The sequence below is a fragment of the Barbatula barbatula genome (assembly GCF_947034865.1).
Source record: "Barbatula barbatula genome assembly, chromosome: 12".
Lineage (NCBI taxonomy): Eukaryota > Metazoa > Chordata > Actinopteri > Cypriniformes > Nemacheilidae > Barbatula > Barbatula barbatula.
This window is the reverse complement of record NC_136775.1, coordinates 12,562,089-12,573,727: the sequence shown is the minus strand read 5'-3', so window position 1 is coordinate 12,573,727 and position 11,639 is coordinate 12,562,089. Positions and strand designations below refer to the sequence as shown.

The 11,639-nt window shown below is 37.7% G+C and overlaps 1 protein-coding gene across 6 annotated transcripts; it reads right to left on the bottom strand.

The window, feature by feature from the left end:
- Positions 1-442: 442 nt before the first annotated feature.
- dedd1 (death effector domain-containing 1) lies at positions 443-11,180 on the bottom strand. Of its 6 annotated transcripts, none has more exons than XM_079469772.1 (8): positions 10,955-11,145; positions 10,351-10,484; positions 9,550-10,059; positions 9,318-9,443; positions 9,084-9,206; positions 8,662-8,739; positions 1,992-2,379; positions 443-1,679 (listed from the first exon to the last, which is right to left on the bottom strand). In XM_079469772.1, exons 3-7 carry the CDS (start codon positions 10,013-10,015, stop codon positions 1,994-1,996), a joined length of 1,179 nt encoding a protein of 392 aa, XP_079325898.1. In that variant the 5' UTR covers positions 10,016-10,059; positions 10,351-10,484; positions 10,955-11,145; the 3' UTR covers positions 443-1,679; positions 1,992-1,993. The 6 variants fall into 6 exon arrangements, with proteins under 6 accessions (XP_079325898.1, XP_079325899.1, XP_079325900.1 ...); XM_079469773.1 differs by lacking the exon at positions 10,955-11,145 and adding an exon at positions 10,600-10,804; XM_079469774.1 differs by lacking the exon at positions 10,351-10,484 and having other exon boundaries at positions 10,955-11,147.
- Positions 11,181-11,639: the final 459 nt, after the last annotated feature.

Here is an 11,639-nt window from a genome sequence, read left to right as displayed (position 1 = left end):
ATGGAGTGGCTGGTGGTACAGAAGGACGAATAAGTTGAAGGGCAAAGATGAGTAGGTATGGAGTTTCTCATTATAAAGAAAATAGTGGCATTCAATTAATAATTCCAAAAGAGGCGATTGAAACAATGTTGAGCTTGCCTTGCGATGCTTACAGTGTCTATAAACAGAACTTCAGTTCAGTTTGAATAAGGCACATCCATGCTGTATTGGTAACTTTGTGTTTTTGGGTAACTGTTTAAATTCCACTCTAAGGTGTTGATGAAATCGCAAAGTGTGAATTTTTTAAAAACGACTATAGAAACCTCTAAAAGTTGACCTCAGATGTGTCCGACCATAGATATTAATGTTTTTGCATGTTTAATGCGCCGAACACTTCACTTTTTTAAACTCAAATTTTGATCTTAAAATCATGTTTTAGCACACGCCAGAAATAGACAACTATATTAACTATTATCTTTATTAAGAATTATATTTAAATAAATGTACATGTCCCAAAAAAGGTTATATGACATTGAACAAAAGCTCGAAAAAAACAAAAGGGTTTTAACAGTGTTAATCACTAGACCGTTCCAAACGGAATCCCCACTAAGTACTATGAAACTTTTAAGCTTTCTTTGCATGCTTCCTAGACATAACAAATGGACCAATATAATATTTTTACAAGCAAACATACTCTAGAAATAGGACCAGAAGATATTCTGGTTTTGTGTAAAGACTTAAGTAAAATTAGCCATTTCTTAATTACAATTAACTATTCAGCCCTTTATAAAGGCATCTGGTCACCCTGTTAATCTAACTGACAACCCTTTCAACTCTGAAAAGTGGGAATCTGTGAAAAAATGAATATAATTATTGAGTAGTTGCATAACAAATGCTAAAAGTCTTTCTTGTAATTGCTCAGAGAAAGAGCTCTCCTGATCCTTAATACCTTGTCCAGTGTATGAATAGGCAAATGTGATCACATTCAGTCAACCACTGTGTTTAGGATTTCAACATTGAATTATGAGCTCGTAAATCTTTCAGCTGATGCCAATGCAGCACAGTAGACCACCCCAAGAATAGTCAGGTTAAGTTTCCTGTACAATGGCCTGATGGCAACAGTGTGAGATTCTGTCCACCAACAGATTGGGGCTAAAACCTTAATTAAATTGAAATTAAATTATTCAAAACAATGTTACCCCACACTAAATTGTTAGATTATACACTATTACAGGAATGGGGCATATACCTGAATGGATGAAAGGGTAACTGTTTCACCTCCCTCATCAATTCATTCTTTTTTGTGGAGTCCTCGAGTTACATTTTTGATCCAAAATGTTATTTTACATTTCATAGACAAGTCATTCAAAGTGCAAAATTGTCATCACATAAGAAAAAACTTTACATACACATACCAATCTTTGGCACAGTAAATTGTATATTTTGTGAAAAGAGGGGGTGTGTGTTTATGGAAGTAGCGCACTTGTCCATTTTAACAGCGCCATTTGAAACCAACCTGTGTATGATTAACAAGCATTTTCTTTCAGAAATAATAAATGTCCAAGTGGCTGCCCAGTTTCGTCTAGAATCTTTTAATAGGCTCTCCGTCTGAGCAGGGTCACCAACACACAACGTGCCATGAAGTCAAAAGGCAAAACTCAATTTTCTTCATCAATCATAGCTGAAGGTCTAAGGTGATTCTGTCAAGAAAACAGAGATACTTCACTTAATAAAAAAGACAATAAAAAAATGCAATTCAACATCCATGAAAATGCACTAATAAGATACAGCAATACTGACTTATAATGCCCCCTTGTGGTAACTATGTTAATAAAAGGACCATGCAAAAGTAGTTGACTATATGACTGCTTATCTCTGTGCATGTATAAAACCAGTCACCGCATAAACTGTTAAAACTGTTTATGTTACATGATCATATATTGGTTGGACAAAATGCATCTAGTCTATTCACAAAATGTATCTATTTTTAAAACTCACAAATGAGCGCTTACCTTTATACCCCCCAGTTTGTTTCAGTGTGTGCTTGGTTGCTAAGCAACAGTTTCCTGCCCTCTTCATAATCATCTTGATCCACGCTGACAAGCAGCCTGACCCCCTCCTGTCCCGCTGCCCTCTTCAACGAGTCCGTGATGAAAACCCCTTTCAGCGCCTCCAGCAGTGCCCCGCTCAGGTAGTCTGCCCAGAACGCATCCAGGTTGGCAAGTTCAGAGAACTTGATGTCACAGACAATAGACCCCAGGTCCCGGGTGCGAAGCAGCAAGCTCGCTCGACTGAACAGTTCAAATTGCCTCTCCAAAGGCTGCTGCTTGTCCGAAGAGACTCCATCACGTAGAGCCGACTCGTGCTCTGAATACTCCGCACGCACACGTAGCCGAATATCTGAGAGAATGACAGAGTGTAGGAGTGGGAGAGACAAAGAAAGAGAGGAGGGTGTGATGAAGGGTGGCATGCGGAGAGCACGAATGTGCGAAAAAAAATCAGGAAGGTTTGGAGATGCAGATGAGAGTTTGGAATTTGTGAAGAATGGAGGGTTGGTTTTGAAATTTGGTGAAAATATATTTTCACAAAGATGGAGAGTATTAAGAAAACGTGGAGATAAAAAAGGGGAGAACAGGAGAAATAAAACACTGTTAGTGCTGGTCAAAAGAGAACAAGAAAAACTTGATGTTTTGTTTATTTATACCAAATATGTTGGTATAAAACAACTGGAATATCAACGTGGTGATATTCTCAAAACTCGAATGCTCAAAAACGCAACTGCATCAGGTCTGAGAAATCGGGGATGTCTGAGGCCATCATCCTGAGCAATATATCACATGTCCGGACATTTCTCAGAACTGAATTAATTGACCCTGCTTATTTAAAATGTGTTAACCTTTGTAGTCTGTGATGGGTGACACCAGCACAGTAATTCAGGATTTGTCTTTTGGGCATTTTAGAAGGCCAGTAGACAAAAATCATGGTGTGGCCTTCAAATTTTTTTAGGGCACACAGGGACTTGTTCCACATGTTAAACTTTTATTTTTGCAGGTCATAAAGATAAAGGTTGATGAGTTTTGAAAGTCCAGAGAGGTCATTTGGTATAATCCAGGGACATTGAGCTGAGGTATTGCGAGATCAATTCTCTCACATTCTCTTTTTGTTTTTGGAAGACAATGTTTAGCTGTCAAGAGTGATTTTTCTACTGATTTGTATACATCCAAGTTCAGAAGGGGCCATTATTAAAAGACAGAATGATGCCAGTTGGTTTGCAGGAGGTAGAACTGATGTCATGCAACAGCACAGGGAACAGAGACGGCAAAATACGATTGGAGGATACATACTGAACCAGAGCTTTGCAGTGATGTCATTTCCTTTCATGTCATTATCTCAGAGGTCAGAGGAGGAAGCGGACCCATCAATCTTCAGAACATTGCTGCAACACAAATCCATTTTTTCTACAACCAAAGCCTCACGACAAACTGAACCCTTTCTTTATACACTTGCAAGTTTATGAAGCAAGAGTAAACATTTAAGGAACTAAGAGTAACATCAGTAGTTAAAAAAACATGTCATCAAACGCTTTGATTAAACTAACATTTACATTTCTGTCAGTTTATCATTTGTCTGGTGCCAATTGAACCACCTCCCTACTGTGCAATTATATATATATATATATATCTAGCAAATATGAAGATTTTCACGCATGAACAACAGGATTTATGAATACAGGCGGAAGAGGACATTAACTTGGCAATTTCTTTTGTAGTCGGTATAAGTAAATGGCATATGGGCAATTCCAAGCATATGTCAATCTTAAGATGTTTTTACCAAATGTTTTCGCCATACTTATGTCAATACTTGGTGGTTTAAGGTCTCAACATTTTTAAGCATTGTTTTCCATAATCAAGAAATGAATTGTCACATCTATAATGGTCTATATTGCTTATAAATGGGCACATGAAAACAAAACATAGTAACTAATTTATGTTCCTATAAAGAGGCATCCCTTCTCTATTTATTGGGATATTATTGCCTCGTTTATAAAAATGTGCATCCTTTTTGGTCACATCCATAACATATTCATTCTCGGGTAGACTGTCATTTTTCTGATGTCTGGGCTCTATCAACAGGAGATGAATAAAACAGAGGATTCAATATATCGGTAATAAATACATTCAATATATATATAGATTTTTTAATTGATTGTTCGTTTAACTGTAAATGTCTCATTCATTACACTGCAATTGCCCATAGTTATATACTATACAACCTTTTAGAAAAGGTAACTACTCTTTAACGTAATGTCAGATGAGCTTGTAAAGTCATCGCTAGAGAGGTTCTCGGGACTGCAAATTTAGATTAAATCCGCACCTAAGATTACATGTGGCCAAAATGTCATAAGAACTGGATTTTCCTCTTCCTCATTGTACCAGAGTCTAGAAGGTTATGGAGGCACTGTTTATCTCATCCAAGTGTTATTAATCTATTCAAATGTAATGCAGATTAGCACACAACAGACTGGAAACACAAAGTTTTTTAACGTTCTTTTTAAGACAGCACACATTTACAGCACTTTTTGGTTTCATTGAATAACATTTTCATGTCTCCTCACATAAAGTAACATTGAACATGTCGTCATCCGTTTCTATCATCAGCACTTTTCAGTATAATTCCTGTATGCAGAAAGTGCCCACAATTATTTTCTGCAAGATATTTAATGCTCTCTTTGTATGCATTGAAGTTGTTTGGTTAGCAAGGTATAAAAATACATTTTAAGCATCCCAGAGCAAAAGCTTCATATATTCAGAAATATTTAGAAGAACATTTATTTTCTAAATTAAAGGAAAATCCAAAGGATTTGATTGTGAAGAGCTTCCACACTTATTTCGATCACTCTTTCCGGCTGAACAACAAACCAAGAAGTAGGGAGAGAACGAGGACAAAAGCTGACCACTTGTGGGGATCAAGCTTTTCGACTGTTTTCCCTTTCATTTTCTCCCTCTCTTAGTATGTGAGGCTTTCCAATTTGTTTTTGTCCCTGACACTTGTATGCCAGTCTGTTTTTCAACTGTGGACATAGAGAAAGGAGAGGAAGAGAGAGAGAGACAAGCAGTTTTGGATGAACGTTGTTGCAACAGTTTTGCTATGTCTTATTCTTTGGTCAAGCAGGTAAGGTTGATTTACATAATTTCTTGTCCGTTCATAAAGGCAACAATTTTTATATAGTGACCGCTGAAGCAAACCTTTAGGACCATAAAGAGCTTATCAGGCATGATTTTACAAAAAATTTAATTAAAATATTCAGTGTTTCATTCATTAAAATCAAAACACTGGTAGAATTAGAGTAGCTGAAATGCTAAATAAAACGTTTGCATTTTCAATGTTGCTTCAATGTAAAAGTACTAAAACACTAAAAACTGGTATGACGAGTCTAAACAAGAACTGTTGGGTCATTTCCCCCAGAACTGCTTCAGTAAGACTTAAACTGAGGTCATTTGAGAAGAAATCATTAGTCTTAACGGTAAAACCAGCTTGTGTTGAGTCAAAAAAGCATTTCAACATACACTACAATAGAGCCATTTGCAGGCTAAATAATGTTGGTTGCACCAGACAGTTCGGACAGAATTTGAATGCATTCTTTGAGTCAGTTCTGTGAAATACTGAGGCCAACAACCCCTCCAGAGAGGATATCGTTCCAATTTCTTCCCAAATCTAGTCCCCGTTTCATATTTTAGCACATGTACAAGCGGGCAAGTGGACAGTAACAAATGAAAACTGACATTTGTACACACAGTATTAGATTTCACCCCTCCTCCTATGCGAGTTGGGAAGGGGGTTCTTTACCTTAGAACATGGACCAGGCGCGTGAGTTAATGCGCTGTGTATGATTGGACACAGAGGACAGTTTTTGTTGTGAGCTCTGTCTTTTTCACTCTATCCATTCTGCTGCTTTGTCTACTCAATCTTGAATCAACCTGCCAAGATCAAATGTGGAGTAAACACAGCAATCATCATCGTTCTGCTAGTTCGGAAGCAAAAAAAGGTTCAAATGTCAATCATGGCACAGCAGGATTGTAATGTTTGAGTGTGAAGTCTGAACATCAGTTTTAACACATATGTAATAATCATCCTTTTATGTGCTAGGGAGAATATTACAGTCAATGAAAATAAATCAATCATGAGATTTGGAATTATGAGATTTTGGGAAAATGTCTAAGGAACAGATGAACATTTTAGCATAAAGGAACCACGTCCCAGTAAAATCCAAGGCCAGGCAGAAATTAGTTTGGTTGTGAAGGGGAAACAATTGACCAATTTTAGGTGAAGTGACAGTGATCAGCAGTGTTTTACTGAATACGGCACAGTGGGATATAAAGGCTGCGGCCCAGTATTAAATAAATCTCTTCTTTCTGTTTCAAGACATTTCAATCAGAACTTCAACAAACCAGGAGTTAATCACACTGAAAACTGCTTATCCAAAGGAAAACTAAATACAGAAAAGTAACAGGGAGAGAGAAGTTGATGAAAAATGTACAAAATTAAAAACAGAATGGGAGTGCATTATGTCCATAAGTTAAAAGCAGGGGAATTGAAGCAAGTACAGCTCTAAAGCACAGCTTGTGTCATTCACATTCTCACAAAACAGCCAATGGACACAAATGTAATATATAACCTAAACCTAGCAATTAAATGTTGTTTCTGATGCAGCATTAGAAAGTGAGCGTCAAAATATTTTCACAGATGAACTGAACCGCAATTATCAGTAATGATGTTGTGTATTGTAGTAAGCAACTGCAGTTAATGTGAAACTTCGTGCTGCCCCACAAAAGCATTTGCCCAGGTCTACTACCAAGCAACTACTACTGGGATTGTAACTAAAAATCAAAATAAGTTTGAATTTTCGTGTTGTACATTATTACGCAGGTAAATAAGCAGATTCTATCGAAAGTTGATGAGTTTCTAAAGTACACAAGATGAAGAAAGTTTCTAGGGGCATGCCTTTTGTACAGAAACATGTTGGCGCAATAAGAGGGACAAAGTGTTTAGATTCTGATTCACACACTGAACAAATTAAGTGGGGAAGAAACACAAAATGGAATCAACAGCCGGGTTCCCATCAACCCTGTTTTATATATATCGATTCATAATTAAAATTGAATCCATCTGCTAGTGATTCGAATCGATTTACAAATCAAACTCAAAAATCGATTATTTTAAACTTTACTAAATATAATAAAGTGACATCTATGCAACAAATAAGGCCAAAGTCAACTGTAATAGCAGTGCAGCACCCAGACCTGTTACAGAGCACACCTCATGCCGAGCATAGCGGAGCAGAAATAGAGAAAGAGAAAAAAACAAATACATTCCTGTAGGACTAAACTGCAAGATAAACTGAATACATTTTTAGTATGGTCTTTCTCTGCATCTGCTCTGTGAGTGAGCGGCAGGGAGAAACTGTCGTTTAACATACGGCACTAATGATTTGTGTTTAATTACTTTGATGTGTTTTAATGTCTGACACATATACGTCAATGAGACGGGCTTTAATGGGCATTCAGTTGTGTAAAAATACAATGTGACAGTTCTAAGTGTAGAATACCAAAATACCAACACTAGTCTGACTGTGAGCGCAAATGTGACGCTATGACATCTTAAATGCTAATTAGTACATCAAGAATCTATTCTAAATTGAATTGTGACCCTAAGAATCGATTCTGAATCGACCCAACCCCAATGTTCAAAAAGTAATGTAACTGCACTATGGGAAGGCGTAACCTGACTAACCAAAGTACTGATCGGGTTGCACAGCATCTGAAACGTTTTTGTGGTCATTCTTAAATGCCTTAGCAAAGTCGTCAAAGTATTTCTGTAACTGCCTCCCAGGAATGTCACAACTGCATTCCATACAGCAGTCTTCCACAAAAGCACCACATTTATTGCGTTTTGTCTGCTTGCTTGAGGCGCAAGTTATTATTATATACTATGAAAATGTATTTATTCAGTGGCTTCTCTTATTTTCTTACTGATATTCAGTGCCAGTTTGTAAGGAGGTAACAGTTTTTAATCGTTAGATGGAACGGTGCTTATTCGCAAATCTTTATGCGATATTCCAATTTTGTGCTTAAGCTAAATTCGCAATTTTGGATGGTACCCGGCTATAGTATGATTGGTTGCATCAGCTACTGCATATTTTTACACTTGTCAAAAGTTTTTCAGTGACTATAACATATTCCCTCTTTATTTCCCTGAAACCTGTTCATGTTTAATTGATACAAGGTTCAGTGTGTGTGTGTCTCATGATTCAGATATTTGAAATTTGTTATTAAAAATGTCAATGAATCAGAAATATTTTAGGCACACCAGAAAGTACAACATGAACCCATTATGGCCAAAGATCAAAAGGCGAGCATCATGCAGGTAAAACTGTCAAGAGATACATATGCCCTGCGATGAAGTAAGAAATCTGACAAAAATAAAGCTCAAAAAAAAAAAATTAAATAAGAAGACACTGATGATAAGAAAGGTTATTTCAACTCATTGAGCTGATCATACATCAGTTTTCAAAGGTGTACAGAAAAGCTGCAGTGATCTTCTTATATTGAATGCGTCTTATCAAATAGATGCTTGTTTTGGTACATTTAAAAAAGGCAGGTTTTTCTCTTAACATGTTCTTACCTACTGTGCCATTATTGTTACTCTGTGCTCTGTTCTGGAGTAAGTAATGCCCTGATGGCAAGGACAGCTCCCATCTATCTAAAGTGAGGTACAAAAGCATGTTTGTGGCTTTGGTACAAGTTGTCTTTGATTCCAATCAGAATGAAACTCAAAGTTATAACATTAAAGAGAGCAGGAAAATCACAAAAGGATGAACAGAGATGGCAGGTAATTAATATGAATCGCTGACAGTACTAAATATTCATAGAAAGGCACTAAAAACTAAGTTATTGGTTAATTCTAAACTATCAATGGATGAAGCACCGGGGTTAAAGCTATTGGCTGTAGTGTTTTATAAATAAAAAATGGAAAGAGATGTTCAAGGCAAGGGAGTTTAAATGACAGGAGTAAGATATGTAGAGGAGTAAAGGAAGTGCCCTTACCACAGGTAACTTTGTTGGGTGTTGGCTGCGGCTGGATTTCCGTCAAGCTTCTGGATTTTTGCTGACGGCCTCTGCCACGCTTCCGACGGGCAGGGGTGGTTGTCATGGCAGAAGAACTGACACCTGACATGGCAAACAAAAATGTATTCAATTAACTGGTGAGTGACACATTGAATATTCAAAATAACTTAGCTGATAATATAAGTGGTGTTTTTAGCTGAGATCTCTGCTCACCTGTTCTCCACTGGTGCTGGTGGTCTTGAGTGTTTTCCAAGGACGGTATATCTGTTTTTGGGCTGATTTGGGTTTCCCCTCTGTATTCCACCTCAGGGTAGTCAATTCTCTCTCGCTCTGGAGAAACTGACAAATACAGATAACATGTCAATAGCTGTGCATATGTTCATATCATATCACAATATTAACCACAATCTGGTCAACCGCTATAAATGTTAAAGCAGATTCTTACCTGTTCTTCTTTTCTTTTGTGAGAGAAAGGATAGAACATCATGTCGTGTCAGAATTCGCAGCAACTGAAATAAAGGTTTGAGCTTTCCTTCGTTTATGTACCCTCGTCTCTCCAACTCTAACAGCAGTTCGACACCACTCTTGGGTCGGTGACGAGAGGCGATAGGACAAGGCTCATTCTGCGGCTGTATCCTCCGCCATGCCTTCAGAAGCAGAGGGCATGGAGAATTGCACTGCGGAGTTCCATCAGGCCTTTCAGGGGACTCCTCGGCCCATCCCTCAGGATCAAGGGGATGTTTTCCAGGATAGGTTTCATCGAGGAGGAAGGACATAACCTCTACATCAGTCTCAGTGAGTTGGGAGCCCACGATTTCAAAGATCTCGTGAAGGGACAACATCTCATAGTAGCTCAGACACTCGGTCTCCTCCCAGTACAGGGAGTACCTCGTGCACTGCCTTTTAGCCATGACTCCTTGTGCTTCCAGAAATATATCTAAACGGCCAAAGGGGTCTGGTGAAGGAAAAAATAAAGCATTTAGAAAAAAAAGAATTCACTTGCATCTTTAATAAAGATCATGAAGATAAAATCACAATTATATTGGTTTACTTCAAGCAAAGCACAAATTATGAAAGGTTGTTTAAACCGGAAAAAGCGCAGACCAGTGCAAAAAGCCAACTAAACAAATATTAGCCTTTGAGCTAGCTTGCGTTTGCGCGAACGATAAAAAGTCAACAAAACGGTCAACACTCCCTTTCTTAAATCTTAATTTCGATCAAAAAGAAGATAAATAAAGATATTTACATGTGTTAAATGGAAAAACTGATGATATTTTGAGTCGTGTCGCGTTTCTGTGGTAACCCTCTCTCAGTCAGCTGCGGCTGTCAAACTTTCCTCTCGCGCAGCCTCAAACGTGCCTCTTACGTAAGGTCGCGTTCCTGTGTGGGAGACACGTACACGCAAGGACGTTAGTCGATTGTGTTCAATCGAAATAAAACAGAAAATATAGAATACGTAAATAATACACAAAATACACAATTCGTTTAGCTGTACCGACTATATTACTGAGGCGAATTGTGCGCGCGTTAGCTGACGTTTTAGCAGCTGTCTTCCGCCACGGTTGAAATGCAAGGTGTTTTTTCTTGACATCAACCATGCACCAAAACACACTCGATGTACCAAACGCAAAGAAACACGTTACAATCTACACCCGACATATAAGAGCAGACTCCACGCTCGCTAAAATGAGCATGTGCTTGCATCAGGACACCGAAAGGTTCGCTATATAAATCGAACGATATTTATATAACGTTTTGGTGTTTCTAGTGGCTGAATAATCGACATTTACGTTAACTGACAAATGTCATCAAACAGGAATCATAAAAACACAAATATACGAATAACTTACCAGTATCAAATCGTTTATAGCCAGATTGTGATCACTACAAACACCACCCACCAGTCAAGTAGAAGAGTCTACTGGTGCTGCATCATGCTGTTTGTAAACACATCTCTGCGCAGTCGCAGATTTAGGCCTATATGTCATTTTGTTGTGTCACTCGCGTAGGATTTACTGTATTTTACAGACACATTGTATGTGAACCGTAGTGGTTTTATGGGAAAGTAACAGGTGTAGCGGTATTACAGGGAATTATGGGAAATGTAGTTTAGTCGAGCAAAAAGGTGATCTAAAAATTAAACCTGGGCTGTGTCCGAAATAGCCCCTAATACCATAATATGGTGCACTATTTGAGGGAAATCAATTTTTAGTGGTTTCCCAATTCATAATGGAGTGCACTCATTCAATCCCATGATGCATCATAATAACCAGTGCAGTTTTTGAATCACAAGATGTTTTGTGAAAAACATTTTTTGCAATATGATTATAAGAAATATCATAAGGTGTTAAAAAGTAGGATTTTGTCATGTTGGTTAAAAATACGTTGACCAGTCTATTCTATTAATTGACCATCTTTACAAATAAATGGGAAGGATTTTATAAGGAATATTTTTCCAAACAAACTAAAACGAACTTGACTAACCCATGATACATTTCCAACTCAGTGTAATCGAAATAATGTGATTCTGCTTTT

Coding starts and splice junctions, on each gene's coding strand:
- dedd1 (XM_079469774.1), bottom strand. CDS start 10,015: ATGGCTAAAAGGCAGTGCACGAGGTACTCCCTGTACTGGGAGGAGACC. Junction 9,444..9,549: donor ACAAAAGAAAAGAAGAACAG/GTAAGAATCTGC, acceptor TGTATTTGTCAG/TTTCTCCAGAGCGAGAGAGA. Junction 8,740..9,083: donor ACCCAACAAAGTTACCTGTG/GTAAGGGCACTT, acceptor ACCTCACTTTAG/ATAGATGGGAGCTGTCCTTG.